This window comes from Corvus kubaryi, unplaced genomic scaffold (genome assembly GCF_017639235.1).
Source record: "Corvus kubaryi isolate FWS band 111438036 unplaced genomic scaffold, C.kubaryi_AGA036_p1.0 37103, whole genome shotgun sequence".
Classification (NCBI taxonomy): Eukaryota; Metazoa; Chordata; class Aves; order Passeriformes; family Corvidae; genus Corvus; species Corvus kubaryi.
Genome location: NW_024581029.1, coordinates 422,751 through 441,481, shown reverse-complemented (window position 1 = coordinate 441,481; position 18,731 = coordinate 422,751). Strand labels below are relative to the sequence as shown.

Sequence of the window (18,731 nt, the reverse complement as noted above, 5' to 3'; positions counted from 1 at the left end):
CAGTTTTTTGGAGTTTATTTTAGTCAATATTAGGTAGGTTCTGACAACTCCGTGCCCCCTGCCAGGGAAATCTAAAGGCAGGCCTTACGTAGAAGGCTTAAAATAAGGCAGGAAACATCAAATGGTAAGAAAGCAGAAACTAGCATAGATAAATATCCCATAAACGTGGTGTGTTTACTGGTGCAGTGGAACAAACAGGAGTTGTTTCCTCTCTTTTGAAACTGGGATTCAGATTCTGGAGCTGGAGCCTGGGGAGCAGAGTCCAGGATTTTGGATGCCAATCAGGGAAGCAGGGCTGCTCTTTGCTCTCTCACTTCAATTGCACAAACCCTGCATTTTCTGATACCTGTTGTGATTTTTGTTGATGAAAACCCACAGTCCTTGGAGGTGTGTTGGAGAAACTCAAAATGAGAGCATCCAATAAGGGCAACACCTACATCTTCTTGACCTTGCTCAGCTTGATTCCTAATCCTAGTGTTTAGTCCAGGCCTTACAGCATCACGTCCTCTGCACAGCAGTGTTTGGAAGGAAACTGATAGCATGCAATGCTGTCACTGAGAACAGTGGGAAAGAATCCAGCCAGCATGAAAGGACACTTGTAATTTGGTTTGCACACACTGGTAACCAGCTTGTGCCTAACAGAAAAATAAAGCTGGGAATTGTTTTCGGCCTAAGATTAAGCATTTAGCGCAGTTTCTCCCATAACTAAATTAAGGATTAGTAAATTCCTTACAATTCCTGGATGCTCAAAGGTCAAATCACTTAAGCACGTTCTCTGTAGTGAGTTCTGTCACATTTTCTCTTGGAAAAGAGGAAGGGTTTTGATGTAGAACCAGTTTTCCTGTAATGTGCGTGTGAAGACTCTGGGTTTGGTACTTGCTTTCCCTCCACTCAGTGTCTGGATCTGTGTTAGCCCAAAAAATGTGCAAGATATGTCTCACTATGCCTCATCCCGAGGCTATGCAGGGGAGTGTGGCAAGCACAGCCACACCTTGCACAAACCAGACTCAGATGCCTCTTCCTCTACATAAAACATCTCTGGTGAGTGGTTTTGGCTCCGTCACCATGGTACTGGAGGTTCTGAGAGCACAAAAAGAGCTTTTACAAATCCTTTTCTGCTCAGTAGTTTGAGGCAATAGAGGCAGTGCAGGTACTGCTTTGGGCAGTGGAAAAGGCTGTGTTAAGGCTGAGGGGACAGTTTGGGCTCTGCCACTGCTGCTGAGAAATGGCCACAGTCACAGTCGTTCGTGAGCCTTGGGATCATCCTTGTGCAGGTGAGCAGGCCTGGGAAGCTGCTCCAGGGCTCCAGGTGTGGCCGTGGCTGGGACAAGCTGTGGGCTGGAGCTGAGGGTGCAGCCGGGCCTCCGCCTTCCCTCCTGCCCTGGAACAGCCTCCTACCTGTGTTTTGCAAGGTTCAGTCAAGCCTTAGGTCCAGCTTTCCACACTCTTGGTAATTGATGGTGCCAGCTAAAGGCTGGATCCCAGATTGTCCCTGCTGGGTGAGGGATCTCTGGCTGGCTTCAGCCAAACATGCAGCTCCCTCCTGTTCCTGCTCTGGCTGTGGCTCTTTGCACTGGCAGCGTTTGGGATGGATGGGCTGTGCACAGGCTGGACATGCAATTTGGGCCTCTTTGGAGGGACTTTTATGCCCTGAAGCAGGGGGAGGCTCCTGGAAAATCTCCCTTCTGCTGAGAATTGCGGGTTAACTCTGCATCATTCCCCAGCCTCAGGAGGAGAACAGACCCAGGCTGACTGAGGCTAAAGCTGCTGGACTCAGGGTTCGTGTGTCCCAAAGGGCATCTTCCTGCATGGCTTCCCTCTCCACCATCCCCTGTGGCACAGGCTGTGTTTCCAGGGACTGTACTGTGGAACTGGCTGAAACTCTTCCCCTTGAATGCAGGCTGGGGCCAGGATACTGCCTGAGCTATTTCCATGGCCAGTTAATTACAATCATTGTAGAAAACAAGGAAATTATGGCAATTAGTTGTTTGGCTGAGTACCTTTGGTGACATCCCAGTGAACACTGAATGGGCTATTCAGCTGTAATCCTTATCTGCACAACAAAGTTCCTTTATTCAGTTTTACAGCAGAATTCTGCATGCTGATAACACATTCATTGCTTTTTTGCAGTTGCACTGGGCTTTCATATAACTGTGTTATGTTGGTGTGGCTGATTTTGTAATTAGTATGTTTTTCCTATGAAGAAATCTTTGTAATCAATCTCTGTTATTTTCTTACTATTTATCTGATTTACTGACCAAAGAAAAGCAATGCCGCTTCCTTCTTGAGGAGTTTTACTGACTAGTTCGCGGTTCAAATCTGAGCTTGTGAGCGAATATCCTAGAGAGGAAACATGAGGGAAGGAAGCAGGAAAAATCCTTTGAAAGGCAAATGAAATTGGGCCTCTGTGTCCAGCTCAGGTGCAGGATATTGGTTTTTTACCATGGTTTTGACACGTGCTACCGTTACCCTGGTGAAAATGGGCTGGAAGATGCAAGAGGTGGTTTTGTCCCTGGAATTTGAGGAACAAATGTGAAGTTGCTGCCTGGGAGAGGTGATGCGCCAGCCAGAACTGAAGAGTTTAAAGCTGTTTGGCTTTTCCCCTCCCATCTACAGTAATAAAAGATTTTATTCTTCCTTTTACCTTCTAGCCTAAACCAACCAAAGGAAGGATGCGCATCCATTGCCTGGAGAATGTGGATAAAGCCCTCCAGTTCCTGAAAGAGCAACGAGTGCACCTAGAAAACATGGGATCTCATGATATTGTGGATGGGAATCACAGGCTGACACTTGGCCTTATTTGGACTATTATCCTGAGATTCCAGGTAGGGTTGTTGCACACCCAGATACATGGATGAGCTTTCCATGCCTGTGTGTAACATACTTCACTGTGCATTTTAGGAGCAGAGTGCTCCCACGTGCTCCCAGCAGATGGGAGGGAGAAGTGCTTGGGAACCTCTCAGGATAAATCAGTCTCCGTGGTGCTGCTGACCTGTGGTGGGAGTTTCCTGTGGGGAAATTCATATGGCTTTATTTCTAAATCAAAAATAAATGTGAAGCTCCAGTCTCTACACTAGACCCAGGAGGAAATGCTGCCCTTGGCTGCTCTCCATCTCCATGCTGGTTATCCATAACCTGGCTGACTTGGCACTGACATGGATTAAGGGTGCACATAGGAATTATTTCAGTGTCCCAGCTAAGGCTTGAGATTTCTTGTTTTCCAGCGAGTTGCATATTGGTCTTTGCCCTCAGATAAAAAAGGCTGGGAAGTCCTTTTGCAGAAAGAATAATAAATCCGTATAATGAATACATAACTCATAATAAATAGCATAGTAATAAACATTTAGTAGCTTTAATTTTGGTGTTTCCCAGCATTCCTTTCATCTTTTCAAAAAAGGCCATGTGTTTTCTCAGAGAAATATTGAGATCTTCTATGTTAATTTTAGATCCAAGATATCAGCGTTGAAACTGAGGACAATAAAGAGAAGAAATCTGCTAAAGATGCTTTGCTTTTGTGGTGCCAGATGAAAACAGCTGGGTGAGTGTGGATTAAGTGATTATCTTTAAAGCTCTTACACATTTTGAGTTTTTGTTGAAATAATTTTAAATGGGCAAACACATCTCTTCTTAAGTGGACTCAGAGAGAAGGAATTCAAGAGACGTGAGCTGATGTTTACAAGTCAGAAAAGTCTGAATTTGTGATATTAATGCTGGGTGATAAACACAGCAATCTGATAATCCATTAATATATGTAGCAATATGCTGACTCTTTTCACCCTATTCTGAAGAAATAATGACAATTTCAAGGGAAACTTAATGTCTGCCTGCTCTGGGTTTTGGTGCCAGAGCGTGCAGAGCTGCACTGGGGGTGCTGTATTGATTGTGCTCTCCTTGATTTTTGTTCTGCAGGTACCCCAACGTCAATATCCACAACTTTACAACAAGCTGGAGGGATGGGATGGCGTTCAATGCACTGATCCATAAGCACAGGTATGTGTGGCTCAAGGTCTGCCCTGGTTTTGCAGCTACCTTGGAGCTTGATTTAAAAATCTGTGAAGAGCAGGAAGTTGAGGAGTTGCTGAGAGTTTTATAGCAACTTGCCTTGTTTTGAGCTTTACAGCTCTTGTGGTCATTGTGAGCTCAGCTGGGCAGCAGCTTCTCACACCACAAGTCAAAACAGGTTGTGTTTGGTTTCAAGGGAATAAATTACACTCGTGATTATTTGGGTTTGGTTTGGTTGTTGTACCTCAGTGAGTAACCCATGCCCAGGTCTGGAATCTGGGGGCAGGAGTGGGGAAGCACACCCAGAGCAGCCTGGAGGGGAAGGAAATCCGTGCCCAAGGATGGCCAAATGTGGTGCCAGGCTGCCATGGCTGGGGATGCTGCTCATGGCAAGCTCAGGCAGAGTTATCCGGATGGATTGCACGCTTCCATGGGTGTGAGGAGAGACTCGTGACCACAACTTTGTTCTTCTCTTCTCCAGGGTCACCTTCACTGCTGTTAAGCTCTCCCCTGTTCTCTCCCATGGCCAGGTCCTGCTGTACCATATGCTGGGCATTGCTTCATTCCTTTAACGCTGCTGGGAAATGCGTGGGGCACATGAAACCTTGGCCGGGTTTTCTGAGGGTTGGAGATCTTAGTTCATTTAAGGGTGGCTGCACTGTGCTTTGGGAAATCTAAAGAATTTTCCATCCTGTCTAGGCCTGATCTGATTGATTTTGACAAGCTGAAGAAATCAAATGCACACTACAATCTGCAGAATGCTTTTAACCTTGCAGAGCAGCACCTTGGTCTTACCAAGCTCCTGGACCCTGAGGGTAAGAATTCCAGCAGTTTCAGCACTTAAGGGCTCTTTCCTCCCACCCCTCCATGTCAGAGAACATCTCTGTGACAGCTTTTTGTGTCCAAGAGCAGCTGGATGCTGCTGACTCACCTGGTGATACAGGCAGAGAGGGAGGGAGAGAATGTGAGATGTCTCCGGCAGCAGACTGAGAAGCAGTAGCACAAGAGCCCTTAATCCTGTGTTTATTTACTGCCATCTGACAAGTTTGTTGGCCTGGCCACATATTCATAAAGTCATTCCAGTCAGAGGCTTCCTTCTGATGTGCTCTGAGAAGCAGAAAAGCTTCAGCCCGTGCTTCTGTGGGAGTGTGTGTGCTCCCAGTGCTAGTGCAAGAGCCTTTTGTGTCACAGGGCAGGAGTGATGTGTTTGGGCAAGTTTCGTCTTGCTTGTTTTCCAGTGCCTCAGAATTGCTGCAGGAGAGGAAATATCTTGTTTTCCACCTGTATCTCTCAGATTCGCCTGGACAGACATAGGTTTGGATTCCTCTCTCCAAATGCTGACACAGCACTGAAGTTGTCAATTAACAGTAGTTGTGTCAACTCACACAGACACCAGAGGAGTTATTTTGGCTGTGCACAAGCTGTAGCAAAGTCTGGAACTTGACTGTAAAGCCCAAAGGCCCCACGCTTTAGCCCCAGCCCACACTACTGCCAGAACCGGTGCAAAGCTGCTCAATTTGCTTCTGCTTTGGATACAAACCTTAGGGGCTGAATTACCACTGAACCCATCTCTGACTCCCAAACACATCCTTGGTGCACTCTGGGCTCTGTTGGTGTAACCCCTGCACCCTCAGCATGCTGAGATAACTCTTGTTTGGTTTGCAGATATCAGTGTTGATCACCCTGATGAAAAGTCAATCATCACCTATGTGGTGACGTATTACCACTACTTCTCCAAGATGAAAGCTTTGGCTGTTGAAGGAAAACGTATTGGAAAGGTTTGCAAGTTTAAATTATAAATTTTTATAAAGCAGGTGAAATATTTCTGATTTTCTTTTTCCTCTTGGTTGTTTTTTAAGAGTCCACTCTGTGGTAATTTTTATCTTTTTGCTTTTGAACATGTTTTGAATGTTAAATATTCCCATGTGACTCTGAGAAGTAGTTAATTTCCAGCTGCCTCACATTAGAGAACACTTGGCTGGTGTTTTATTTTTCCTTGTTAATTTTGCATCATGGCTACTTTTCCTTTCTCATTAACTGCTCCTCACCCTCTGGGCCCTCTGTCTCCTCTGGAAAAGTCTCTCATTTAAAACATGTGCACTCATTCTCTGTCCTTTGGCGACATTGCCCCCATCCTTACAGCTGGGCAGGCTGATTATGAATCCTTGTGTGAGCCTCATCTCTGCCCCCCTATTGCTGTGGGATCTTGGGAATTCAGCGCTGGAAATGCTGAGCTCTCATTCCTCAGGGATCCCGGCAGTGAATGCTCTGATTCACAACTCAAGTCTCCCAGCAGTTCCTTTTATGTGGCCTGTTGGATTTAAATGACTGAAGAGTACTGCCCTTGTGACTCATGTGTGTTGTGCTGCTGTTGCAGGTGCTTGACAATGCCATTGAAACAGAGAAAATGATAGAAAAATACGAGTCCCTGGCTTCTGACCTGCTGGAGTGGATTGAGCAAACCATTATCATCCTCAACAATCGCAAATTTGCCAACTCCCTGGTTGGGGTGCAGCAGCAGCTGCAGGCGTTCAACACTTACCGCACAGTGGAGAAACCACCCAAGTGAGTTTAATCTCAGCTTAACACAACAGTCAGTGCTCTTGTTTGGCTTAGTCACTCATTGATTTTTTTTAAAAACTAACTCATCCAAGTAATTTTAATTGTGACTTAAGAATTTATTTTCCTGAACAAGCCCAATTCTCATATTCCTGATTGGCACTTTTCGATATTACTCGGGGCCCGTTCGCTTTGTGCTGCTCAATGTGCAAATAACAGCAGCAATGAGAAAAGGATCTTGGAGTCGTGGAAGCTGTCCCTGCCCTGGGATGCCTGTCTTATCATATGAGTGGTAATAGCATACCGTGGTAGTACAGTAATGTCACCACTCGTGCTTTTAATAGCAGTGGATAATACCAAAAGCTGCTATTAAAAGATCCCTACTGCTTATCCCACATGAAGAGGAAGTATGTCTGGCTTTGTCAAACAGCTCTGCTTACTCAAACTGATACAAGCAAAACTGGGCAACTTGTTTCTGGAAAGCCTCTTTTAGCATCGTGATATCAGATCTGTTTATTATTTTTGTCTAATACGAGTTCTAATGGATAATAATCACAACCCAAAGCATTACACAGGATGCAGACATCTTCTAAAATTGCAGACTATTCCCTAATGCCCATGAAGTTTGTTTATTTCCCAGGCGTACAACACAGGGAAAACAGTGGGAAGAGTTTATTGACTGCAGTGGGCTTTAAATAAAATTTCCATTTCTTGTGCTGATGGAGTAAACTAGGACAGTGCATGTACTAGAATTAAAAAAAAAGCCTTTTCTTGACCCCCAAGGGGTTTGAATTCAAACACTCAGACAGCTGACTTCTGTGAAGTTGCTTTTGCTGTCTGCCCCAACTGGCTCCAGGGGAAGTGTGGGCTATTTTCATTGCTCCCAGCTTCCACACAAGATGGAGGTGTTTATGTGAATGCTCCATTCGTCATGTCAACATTTTGAACAAGTGCTTTATTATAGTTTATTGTAGTCAACTATATTCAATATTTTATAGAATTGCTTCCCTATGAGGGTGAGGACGCCCTGGCACAAGTTGCCCAGAGAAACTGTGGCTGCCCCATTCCTGGAAGAGTTCCAGTCTGGGTGGGACAGGGCTGGGAGCAACCTGGGACAGTGGAAGGTGACCTTGCCCTGGCAGGGGTTGGAACTGGAATGGCTTTAAAGTCCTTTCCAACCCAAACCATTCTGTCAGTACATGATTCTATGATTATACCTTAGCAATAATGAAAGTTTGATTGTAACTCAATTATCCTGAAAAATTTTGTTTAGATTTACAGAAAAAGGGAACCTGGAAGTGCTGCTTTTTACCATCCAAAGCAAAATGAGAGCCAACAATCAGAAAGTGTACATGCCGAGGGAGGGCAAACTCATCTCTGACATTAATAAGGTAAACTGAGCAGCTCCTCCCCTGTGACTCGAAATACTGCTATTCTCTCTCAGAAAACTGGGCAGAAAAACATTTGTGATCTCCAGCCTTGATGTGGGGGCTGTAAGGGATGGGTGAGGTGGGGTGACCTTTTCCTATCGCTCGGACTCACTGCCCTGGGCCAGGCCCTGGGTGTCCTCAGCATCTGTAGGAGCTTCTGCTCCTGGGGCTGCCAGCTCTGCCTTGCCCCTCATGGTCCTGGCTGTTGGAGAGAAGTGGCAGAAGGCAGCAGCAGTAGGTGCTGTGCCCTCCCCTTCACCTCCCAGTGCCCTGCCTGGGCATAGTGGATCCCTCTGGGGTCCTGCAGCCTGTTCTCTGCTGCTGCAGCTGGCAGGGCAGGGCAGAGCTAGGCAGAGCTGACAGGCTCTCTCAAGGGTAACAAACAGCTTCAGCCTGGCAGCTTCCTTCTTTGTGTTTGATCATGCTTGGCATTCCCAGACCAGCTGTTGTGGGTGTCTGTGGCCTCATCCCAGGGAGCAGCAAACTGCTCAGCTCTCCTGGTTGCAGGAGGAATGCCCAAAATAGTCATGTTTCATGCAGTTTCACATCTGTTCGGATTTAGATTTAGTTTGTGTTTAATTGAGGGTATTTTTTTTGTCTGCAAGATCTGAAGGGTGATTAGCTGACTTTCAACATGCTGCTAAGACTTCTGATTTTTGTAATATTAGTGCCGTGCATGTGAATAACTTCTGGCTTGGGGGAAGAAAGGACTTGTAAGCACCAGAAGTAACCAAATTCTGCAGTTGTTTTCTTTTCCAAGGTGTAATAAAGAACAACAATTTTATGTTGATTTTAGAGGTGAGAGGCCATGAATTTCTAATTCCCATTTCCTAAAGGAGGAAGATAGAATCTGCTTGTTTGGGAGTAGCACTCAGGAGATTTTATTTTTTTAAATAAACACTTTCTTACACATTCAAGCCAGGTGGTTTCCTTAGGCTTCATTGGGAAGAGGTGTAAGAAAGGACCAGAGAAAATGCATGTGAGGTAAATGACTTGCTCACAAAACGACTGACTAAATTGAGACCAGATTTTAAATCATGTGCTTATATTAGCAAACAAAGTGTAAGGCCAGCCAGTGCGAACTGGATTTATTGGCTTATAAATAATTGAGCCAGTTTGGTGAAAGTTGCCTGTAGTGACTTCAGCCCTGATTTCATGCAAAGGAGATGGGATTTGTCATAATCTTGTAAGAATGTATGTTTAGAAGCCGTGTGTTTTTCCTCCACGTCTTCAGGCCTGGGAAAGACTGGAAAAAGCTGAACATGAAAGAGAACTGGCACTGCGAAATGAGCTCATCAGACAAGAGAAACTGGAACAACTTGCACGGAGATTCGATCGCAAGGCAGCTATGAGAGAAACTTGGCTGAGTGAAAATCAACGTCTCGTTTCTCAGGTGCTGCTCTCAGAAATTGTCTGGGTGACTAAAATGGTTCCCATGAGTAATTACAGGATGCAGTTCTTGCAAGGAGAACATTTTCTTCCCTGTGCCTCGTATTTTACTGCATCTATGTATGTGTGTATTTATTTATTGTATTTAGTTACTCTGTATGTCTATGTACTGTACATCCTCTCTTTTATACATTTGGGATTCCCTTCCTCGAACCTACCAGCCTGTGGTCGGGAGATTTGATGAGGAAATAGCTACCCACAGTCAACATTTTCTTTATCTGAATATTTTGGTGAGTTCAGTGAAATTAGCCCAGGAATTAATTTTATTGTTTAATATTAGAGATGATAATATTAGATTAGCCCCAACCTAATCCTGATGGCCACATGATTCTTCCCCCAAAGGCGGTGAATAATATCTCTGATTTTATCGGTGGCTCTTTATTATCAGAGGTATCTCTTATTTTATTGAAGAAGACTCCTGGGAGCGTTTTGAGATCCCAGATTTGCTAACAAGTGTGTTTTGCTGAGTCAGAACTGATGACAGAGGTTGAGCAGTGGGACTTCTGTCCTCAGCAGCTGTTCCTGAAGAAGTGCCTCTGTCTTTGCAGGACAATTTTGGCTTTGACCTCCCAGCAGTGGAGGCTGCCACGAAGAAGCACGAGGCCATCGAGACAGACATTGCGGCGTACGAGGAGCGGGTCCAGGCCGTGGTGGCGGTGGCCAAGGAGCTCGAGACTGAAAACTACCACGACATCAAACGCATCACTGCGAGGAAGGACAATGTTATCCGCCTGTGGGAGTATCTCCTGGAGCTGCTCCGGGCACGGAGACAGCGGCTCGAGATGAACCTTGGGCTGCAGAAGATTTTCCAGGAAATGCTGTACATTATGGACTGGATGGATGAAATGAAGGTGGGTGGAAGCCCTTTGAGAACACAGAGCAAATATTCCTCAGAGGCGTATGTGTCCTCTTCTGTCAAGTTTTAAGATTCATTTTGCCCCTCTGATTTAGTAGACAGACCCAGATGATACACATTCAAGAGTAGTGAACGAATTCCTTATGATGATTTGTTAACAATAAAGATTAAAAACAAGCAAGGAAAAAGAAGTTTACCCCTATAAAAAGCTACTTTCCAGCTTCATGTCTGTCTCATAAGGCCCAGAGGCCTTTGAGGTTTTGGTCACAGTGCTTGGGTAAAGATGACAGATTTGGTGAAAGTGAATTAAATAATCTCTCTCCATCATGATTTACATGGGGAACAAGTCACCTCTTCACCTCTCTGCTTTAAAAAGCTTGAATTTTTTCCTGTCTGTTCTCCTGGGATCTGGGAAGGGAAAGGACCACGACTTGTCCATCAGCCAGCAGAACCTGGAAACTGCTGGAGGAAAGAAAGCTGTGTGTAACTCTGCAGGAGCTCACAGCATCTGGGCTGAGTGCTGCTCCTTGGCCCTGCTGAGCTAACTCAGCCTCTCAGCATCCTAGACTGAGAACTCATTAAAGGGCAGTCAAGTTCTTCGTGGTTGCCGGTGATTTCAAAAATACTGGCTCAAATTTGTATCAGCCGTGTCTCTACATTTGGAATTGCTGTCCTTAGGGGCCTGGAATTTCTCTGACCTAATGAATCAACAGATAATAGTGCCATGCCTGGAGTCCCAAAGAAGTAAACAGTTTATGGCCTTCAGCCTGTTTTACTTGTCTTTCTCACTTTGTTCAGGTGCTTCTGCTGTCCCAAGACTACGGCAAACATTTGTTGGGAGTTGAAGACCTGCTGCAGAAACATGCTCTGGTGGAAGCTGACATTGCTATTCAGGCTGAGAGAGTGAGAGGAGTCAATGCCTCTGCTCAGAAGTTTGCCACCGATGGAGAAGGTAACCAGCACCCAACATACCCCTTTTGTCTTAATTACCTGTGAGGTTATCTGTGAGACTCATTAGTTCTGCAAGATAGGTTAGCTAAACTCCCCACCAGAACGAGAGAATCCAGCTCCATTTGTGTCTTCTGTACTCGGCGTGTCAATGATTCACTTGTCCAGGAACCTGCTCAGGAATTGAGTGTGGCATTGTGCCTTGCATGGGATGTCACGCTCCTCAGCAGCAGCTGCCATGGCTTTGTAGAGGTCGCCACGGTTCCCCATAGCTGTGTTCCTAATGCAAACAACACAGATGGTGTCCCAATTTATCCTAAAAGGAAGCAATTCCCTAGAACCCAGTGTCGTTAACCAGAGTAAATTACGTCCATTTTGTGCAGTTGTGTATAAATCTGAATTCGGTGAATTTCGCCTCACTGGAAACAGTCATGAATATCTTTCCTTTTGGGGTTTTTTTGTCTTTAGGAAAGAATAGTATTTTCTGATCTGTGTTATTGTGTGGTGGAGCTTGAGCACTTCCCACTCACTTTCATGAGACTAACTATGGATTCTTTCATGTAGACCTTGTAGCTGGAACACACAGGAATTCAGAGCTCCGTGTAGGCCCCAGCTGTGGGGATGGGAGTGAGTGAGCCCAGGTGGTAACGCGTGTTCTCTGTCCGAGCAGGTTACAAGCCCTGCGACCCGCAGGTGATCAGGGACCGCGTGGCTCACATGGAGTTCTGCTACCAAGAGCTCTGCCAGCTCGCAGCCGAGCGCCGCGCACGCCTCGAGGAGTCCCGGCGCCTCTGGAAATTCTTCTGGGAAATGGCTGAAGAGGAGGGCTGGATCAGGGAGAAGGAACAGATCCTGTCATCTGATGACTATGGGAAGGACCTAACCAGTGTCGTCCGACTCTTGAGTAAACACAAGGCGTTTGAGGATGAGATGAGTGGCCGCAGCGGCCACTTTCAGCAGGCGATAAAAGAAGGTGAAGACATGATTGCGGAAGAGCATTTTGGGTCTGAGAAGATCAGAGAAAGAATTAAGGATATCCGGGAGCAGTGGGCTAACCTGGAGCAGTTATCTGCCATTAGGAAGAAGCGGCTGGAGGAAGCCTCTCTCCTTCACCAGTTCCAGGCTGATGCTGACGATATTGATGCGTGGATGTTGGACATCCTCAAGATTGTCTCCAGCAATGATGTTGGCCACGATGAATATTCCACTCAGTCCTTGGTCAAGAAACACAAAGATGTGGCTGAGGAGATTGCGAGCTACCGGCCGACCATCGACTCTCTTCACGAGCAGGCCAAGGCCCTGCCACAGGAGCACGCGGGGTCCCCAGATGTGCAAGGCAGGTTGTCCGGAATCGAGGAGAGATACAAAGAGGTCGCTGAGCTGACCCGGCTGCGTAAACAGGCCCTGCAGGATACCCTTGCTCTCTATAAGATGTTCAGTGAGGCAGATGCTTGCGAGCTTTGGATCGACGAAAAGGAGAAGTGGCTGAATAATATGCAGATTCCAGAGAAGCTGGAGGACCTGGAAGTGATCCAGCACAGGTGAGAATGCCTTTACCAGGAAGTTTGGGGAATACTGGGTAGAAGTTTTTTTACCCCAGCTGCCTTTCCCAGCTTGCCTGTGGCTCAGATTCTCTAATGCTTGAGGGATCTTGTGTTTGTTTGTTTTCCCCCATCCCAGGTTTGAAAGCTTGGAGCCAGAAATGAACAACCAGGCGTCCCGCGTGGCCGTGGTGAACCAGATTGCCAGGCAGCTGATGCACAGTGGCCACCCCGGTGAGAAGATCAAAGCACAGCAAGATAAACTCAACACAAGGTAAGTGCAAACCTCGTGCTCAGGAACATCACACCAGCTGGAACAAGTATGGTGGGGTCATTTGTGTATCTTAGGTATGCTTTTTTAAGATATTCTGATGCTGTTACCTGGAGTATCTTCAAGGTAGGCCTTTAAAGCTTCAAAAGGAAAGAGTAGTGCCTTTCAAATATTTGATTATCAGATGGAGTTTTGCTCTTGACTTAATCAGGCCCTGAGTGTGTCAGTACCTTGATCTGAGAGCTGGAAATTGACTGTAACAATTATTATGATAAAAAAGAAATCAATATAGTTTTATGTAAACTCCCTCATTTTTTAGCTTCAGAATGAACCAAGGGAGTGTGAAAAGTTGGTGTAACTGCCAATTTTTCACTTGAGGAAAAATTATACCCGGTGTGCTGGTACTTGTCACATTCTAATACACACCATAGCTGGGTTAATGGTTGCTTTGCTAGAAATACTGATGGTGTGGGAAGGACTGAGGAAACCGTGAGTAGCTGGGTTACAGCAGGGCTTACCAAGCTGGTGGGAGCAGCTGCTCACTCAGCAATGCTGCCATATCCTTTTCCCACAAACCTCAATTTCTCTGCTCTCCTCTCCTCACACGTTTCAGGTGGAGCCAGTTCAGAGAACTGGTAGATAGGAAGAAGGATGCTCTGCTCTCTGCTCTGAGTATCCAGAACTACCATCTTGAATGTAATGAAACCAAATCCTGGATCAGGGAAAAGACCAAAGTGATCGAATCCACACAAGACCTGGGTAACGACCTGGCTGGAGTGATGGCCCTGCAGAGGAAGCTGACGGGCATGGAACGGGACCTGGTGGCCATTGAAGCCAAGCTCAGTGACCTGCAAAAGGAGGCGGAGAAGCTGGAATCAGAGCATCCTGACCAGGCACAAGCCATCCTTTCACGGCTTGCAGAGATCAATGATGTGTGGGAAGAAATGAAGACCACCCTGAAGAACCGGGAAGAGTCCCTGGGAGAGGCCAGCAAGCTGCAGCAGTTCCTGAGAGATCTGGATGACTTCCAGTCCTGGCTCTCCAGAACACAGACTGCAATCGCCTCCGAAGATATGCCCAACACCCTGACAGAGGCTGAGAAGCTGCTCACTCAGCATGAGAATATCAAGAATGAAATCAACAACTATGAGGAAGATTATCAGAAGATGAGGGACATGGGTGAGATGGTGACGCAAGGGCAAACTGATGCTCAGTACATGTTCCTACGCCAGCGCCTCCAAGCTTTGGACACGGGATGGAATGAGCTGCACAAAATGTGGGAGAACAGGCAAAATCTCCTTTCCCAGTCTCATGCCTACCAGCTGTTTCTCAGAGATACCAAGCAAGCAGAAGCTTTCCTTAATAACCAGGCAAGTGGTCAAGATATACCTGACTTCGTTTCTACAGGTTGGCACTGTGCACTGCAAGCAATTAACAGACAAAATCTATTGGCAGGAGAGCCACAAACAGACAAATTGCCCTTTTCTAACTGTATTTTACTTCAAACTGTTCTTGGGAGATGTTTGTTGTTGGAGCAGCAGCATAGCCTGAGTGTAACAATTTTCTCTCTGATTTCTTTAATCCCAGGAGTATGTTCTGGCGCACACAGAGATGCCAACTACCTTGGAAGGAGCAGAAGCTGCTATTAAAAAGCAGGAGGACTTCATGACCACCATGGATGCCAATGAGGAAAAGATCAATGCAGTTGTCGAGACAGGCAGGAGGCTCGTTAGTGATGGGAACATTAACTCTGATAAAATCCAGGAGAAAGTGGACTCCATTGATGACAGGTAAGGGCAGAAAAGTGGCACAATGTAGCTGTTCCTGCTTTAATTCTGTTCTCTGAGAGACGACCTTTTACAAGGATTCAAAGGCAAAGTAACAGCTTAGAAAATGTCTGTTCCTGACTGTTTTCTTTGTCTCGTGGAAAAATAGGAACTGTCATGTTTCAAGAATGCACAAAGCTAATCTTAGTTAAATAATACCTCTCCCACTTTGTAGAGGCTTGGTAGGTAATGAGCTCCCTACCCAGAATTTGGCTGTGTGAGTGTTGTCATGTAGTTCTTGGAGTATGAACAGACTTGATGCTCTGGTGGGAGCTGTAGCAGTTGGCTGTGTCTGGTTCCACAAGTCTCAGTTTCTTCTGGTGCCCCTGAGCTGGTGTAATTACAATAACGTATTCCTGTCCTTCCTCTGGAGAAGGAATGTGGCTCTTCAAGGGTGTAATTGGCATTGCATCCACCCCATCCGCTTGCCTTTGATCGCCTCTTCCAGCTTGTCTGGCCCCTTTGAGATCAGATTAGGAAGCACTGGTACAAGTGTGTCTTTCAGCCCAGAACAAGTCCTTTGCTTTCTCTCTCTGGCTGTGGCAGGGATGCTATAGAACATTAAAAGTTTCTTTTTCTTTGAAACCTAAATGTTCAGTTTTGATGGCTGTTGTTCTTTCTGCTTTTGGTTTGGATTACAGTGGAGTCTTTCAAGGCACTGTGAGTGTCAGAACACAGCAGTGAGCTGTGAAATGTCACTGATGACCCTCCCATCAGACTTGCATCCCCCCCCAGCTGGTAAGCTCAGAGTTCTCCAGGTGCCTTCATCTCCAAGGAGAAACTGAAGTAGTTCAGAAAATGTTGGACCTTTCCAGTTTGAGCAGAGATGTCCCACTGTCTGTGGAACCACTTTAGCCGTGCCTCATGGCTTCAGGAAAAGCAGCTCTTTCTGTTCCCAGAGCTTGCTGAGGTCTGCTGAGCCCACTGACAACTGAACCCCCAGGATACCCCATGTTTCCATTCTCTCTCTCACCAGCTTGGCTCTAGATCCCAGAGAGAATCTGCAAGGCCAGGAAGAGGAGATATATGAAAGCAATCAAGGGGACAACTAGGACAGTGATTTTCCTTAGGTACCCTCTCTGAGGGTCCTCTGCTCTAAGTTTTCCCATCCGCTTAGGAAAGCAGGAGAGCTTGATCCTGGCCTTCTGGTCAGGTGTCCTCTTTTTGCAGCTTTTGGAATATTAAAAGAAAGCATCCAAGGATATCATAGCAAATGGCCAGCAGCATCTTGCAGCCCTGTCTGAGGTGGCTGGAGAGACAGCTTCAGCCTGTGTTGTGTGCTCTGCAGAGGCTCTGGTGACTGTCACCCCAGTGCAGCTGCTCCTCTGTGCTCCATTGTCCCTGCTGTCCTGCCTGGGGGACGTGTGCTGGAGTTCCTACTGGAACGGAGCATTTCCTCAATTCCAGAGCTATTTATGCCCAGCGCTGCAAAAAGCATCCGGTGTGCTGCTATCCAGGAAATCTGTGTGATTGCTCCCTGAGTCTGCGGGGCTGATAAGCCTCCAGAACAAAGCCCTGGGGCTTCATGCACTGGGAGGGGTAGCAAAGGAAGCCTCTTTGCTTTCACAAAAAGTGGCTGTCCCAGCTGAGCTCCACCTGCATGTCTAACAAAGGACCAAAACAAACAAGCACAACTATGTGCAGTGGCTCCGTACTTCCCATAGGGAGCTCTTTGTAGTTTCTGGTATTGTTCAGAGTAGGTTTTGGAGCTGTGCTTTTGAGCTGTTCCTGAGGAGACCCCACTGGCCCTGGTGTAGCAGACAGGCTCTGCCCTGGAATGGTTCCCATCTCAGTCGGGATGGCACAAGGGGGAGGAAAGTGCAATAGGAAAGAAATACTTCAGCACAACCTTTTAGAGCAGCTCACAGGCAAGAGTCCATGGGAATAAGGACAATGGAGTAAGGGTGAGGAAAGGAGAAGGTGGGTTTGCATCCAGCTATCACTAACTAGCTTCTCCAGCTGGGGAAGAAGCTATTCTCCCTGTGCAGCTGTCTCTGCTTGGGTGACTTCTGCTGCTCTGGAGCATTTTCTCCTCCATTTTCTCTTGGAAAAGTGTTGGGGAACTGCTCCAGTCTGTGTACTTACACATGGCCTCCAATTCTGCAAGGGAGATTTAGTCTAAAGACAGTGGCAGATCTGGCACAAGTTGTGATCTGAGCCTGTTTTACATCAACTTTTGTATTTGTGCAACCTTCTGCTCAACAGAGAACAGAAGTAAGTTTTGTTCTTGTCCATTCAGAAGGGAGAGTGCCTCGTTTTGTGGAGCAATGAAAGAAGCTAAAACTGCCTTTCATATATCTCAGGATTGCTAGCAGGGAGCTGCATTCACACCACGTGTAAGATTTATTATTTCTGCACAGGCTTTGAAACCCACAGGCTTACAGTTAAACCACAAGTGGTTTTGTCAGTTTTCAGCACTGTCAGCATTTTCAGGGGGCGCTGGGAGTCAGCTTGGGGACACTGGGCAAATTCTGGATTAATTTGCTCAGACATCTCCTTGTGCTGAACAGATCTTACACTTACGGTGGAAGTCACGTGTGTGATACAGAATCCGAAGTCATTCTAAATAACTGGAGTCTGCAGAGCAAACTATTCTTCTTCCACAAACTATTTTAGCAAATTAGTAAGAAGCAGTCTTTGACAAGCTTAAGTGTGAATTCTTTTAAAGGATTTAAGGATATTTGAACAAGGAGTTAATAATATTTAGGTACAGCCAGTCTGGAGCAGGAGAACAGACTAAATAACTTCTTAAAGTCCTTTATTCCCATAAAAAAAAGTCAGTGATGAAAACACAGGAATTCCTGTCTGTTCGAGCAGTGCCCATCCTCAAAATGCTTCTCCCTTGTTACAGTTCAGCCCTGTTCTTCAGAGAAAACTCACTGTCAAGTCTCACTCCAGGTCATCTTGAACAAAGCCACCTTTTACAGTTACATAGCTCTAAGCACCGAAGATCGTATTTGTTATATTATGGCATCATCTGTTTGATATCCCTGCATGGTTTCCTTCAAAGTCCTTCAAGTCAGTATTTCCAACACTCCATGGGAGATATTTGTATTAGTTTTTTAAAATTCAGGTTTTCTCAACAGAAGAACTTCTGTACTTAGTCTTAAATCTATTCCAGTGCTGTGAAAGTTCTGCTTTTAACTGCATAACTCCTGTCCTCTCCAGAGTACATGAGTCTGTAATGTAATCTAGCCTTAAATCTCTGAAATTGGCCTGATAAAATCACCCAGAGAGTTCTTTGCTTCATTTTAACAACCTGAGTAATGTAGTGTGTTTGCCCAGGCATATAAAAGCCAGCCAAGAAAGAGTGGAATCAAACCCGGGGATGTTTGCTTCGTTAGAGAGGTTTTTCCTAAGGCACAGTTTGTCTTTTCCTTTGTGTTCCCTCTGTCAAAACTTCAGGATCACCTGGGCTTGGACTCCAGGCTCTTGCTTTGATGGTTCCATGTGTCTTCTGTGCCATCCAATCTATAAATCATTTTCTTGACTACACCTGTAGAGATGTTGCTTGCCTGGTTATTTGAAGGCAGCTGTTGAGGCCAAAGAGAAGCAAATTGTTGTCCTGTAGAGGGTTTTCTCCTATTCCTCTGCCTACAGACTTTTTGCTTTTATAGAAATTGTATCTCCAAGTATTTCTTATGTTTCTGAAGTCACTAAATTGGTGCCAGAGAGCTTGCTGTGGTAACTTACTGCAGATCAGGAAAAGTGGTGTCATAATCCAGTTGTCATCAAAATGTAATTTATGATCTTCTGGAGTATCATGAGTCTCTGGAGATCTCCACTAACATGGATTTATTTAGCTTTTGCCAGCATGTGCTGAGCTCATCTTATAAACTGCCACCCTTT

The 18,731-nt window shown here is 45.8% G+C and overlaps 1 protein-coding gene across 3 annotated transcripts in view; it reads left to right on the top strand.

The window, feature by feature from the left end:
• Positions 1–18,731, top strand: part of SPTBN1 (spectrin beta, non-erythrocytic 1) — a 116,709-nt gene that overhangs the window by 71,073 nt on the left and 26,905 nt on the right. For all 3 annotated transcript variants that reach the window (XM_042021064.1, XM_042021065.1, XM_042021066.1), the window contains 14 exons: positions 2,652–2,825; positions 3,447–3,538; positions 3,910–3,990; positions 4,702–4,817; positions 5,668–5,780; positions 6,380–6,567; positions 7,835–7,952; positions 9,226–9,384; positions 9,989–10,291; positions 11,095–11,248; positions 11,915–12,785; positions 12,925–13,059; positions 13,670–14,426; positions 14,644–14,846. In XM_042021064.1, coding sequence (XP_041876998.1) covers positions 2,652–2,825; positions 3,447–3,538; positions 3,910–3,990; positions 4,702–4,817; positions 5,668–5,780; positions 6,380–6,567; positions 7,835–7,952; positions 9,226–9,384; positions 9,989–10,291; positions 11,095–11,248; positions 11,915–12,785; positions 12,925–13,059; positions 13,670–14,426; positions 14,644–14,846 — 3,464 coding nt within the window. The remainder of the gene's footprint in view (positions 1–2,651; positions 2,826–3,446; positions 3,539–3,909; positions 3,991–4,701; positions 4,818–5,667; positions 5,781–6,379; positions 6,568–7,834; positions 7,953–9,225; positions 9,385–9,988; positions 10,292–11,094; positions 11,249–11,914; positions 12,786–12,924; positions 13,060–13,669; positions 14,427–14,643; positions 14,847–18,731) is intronic.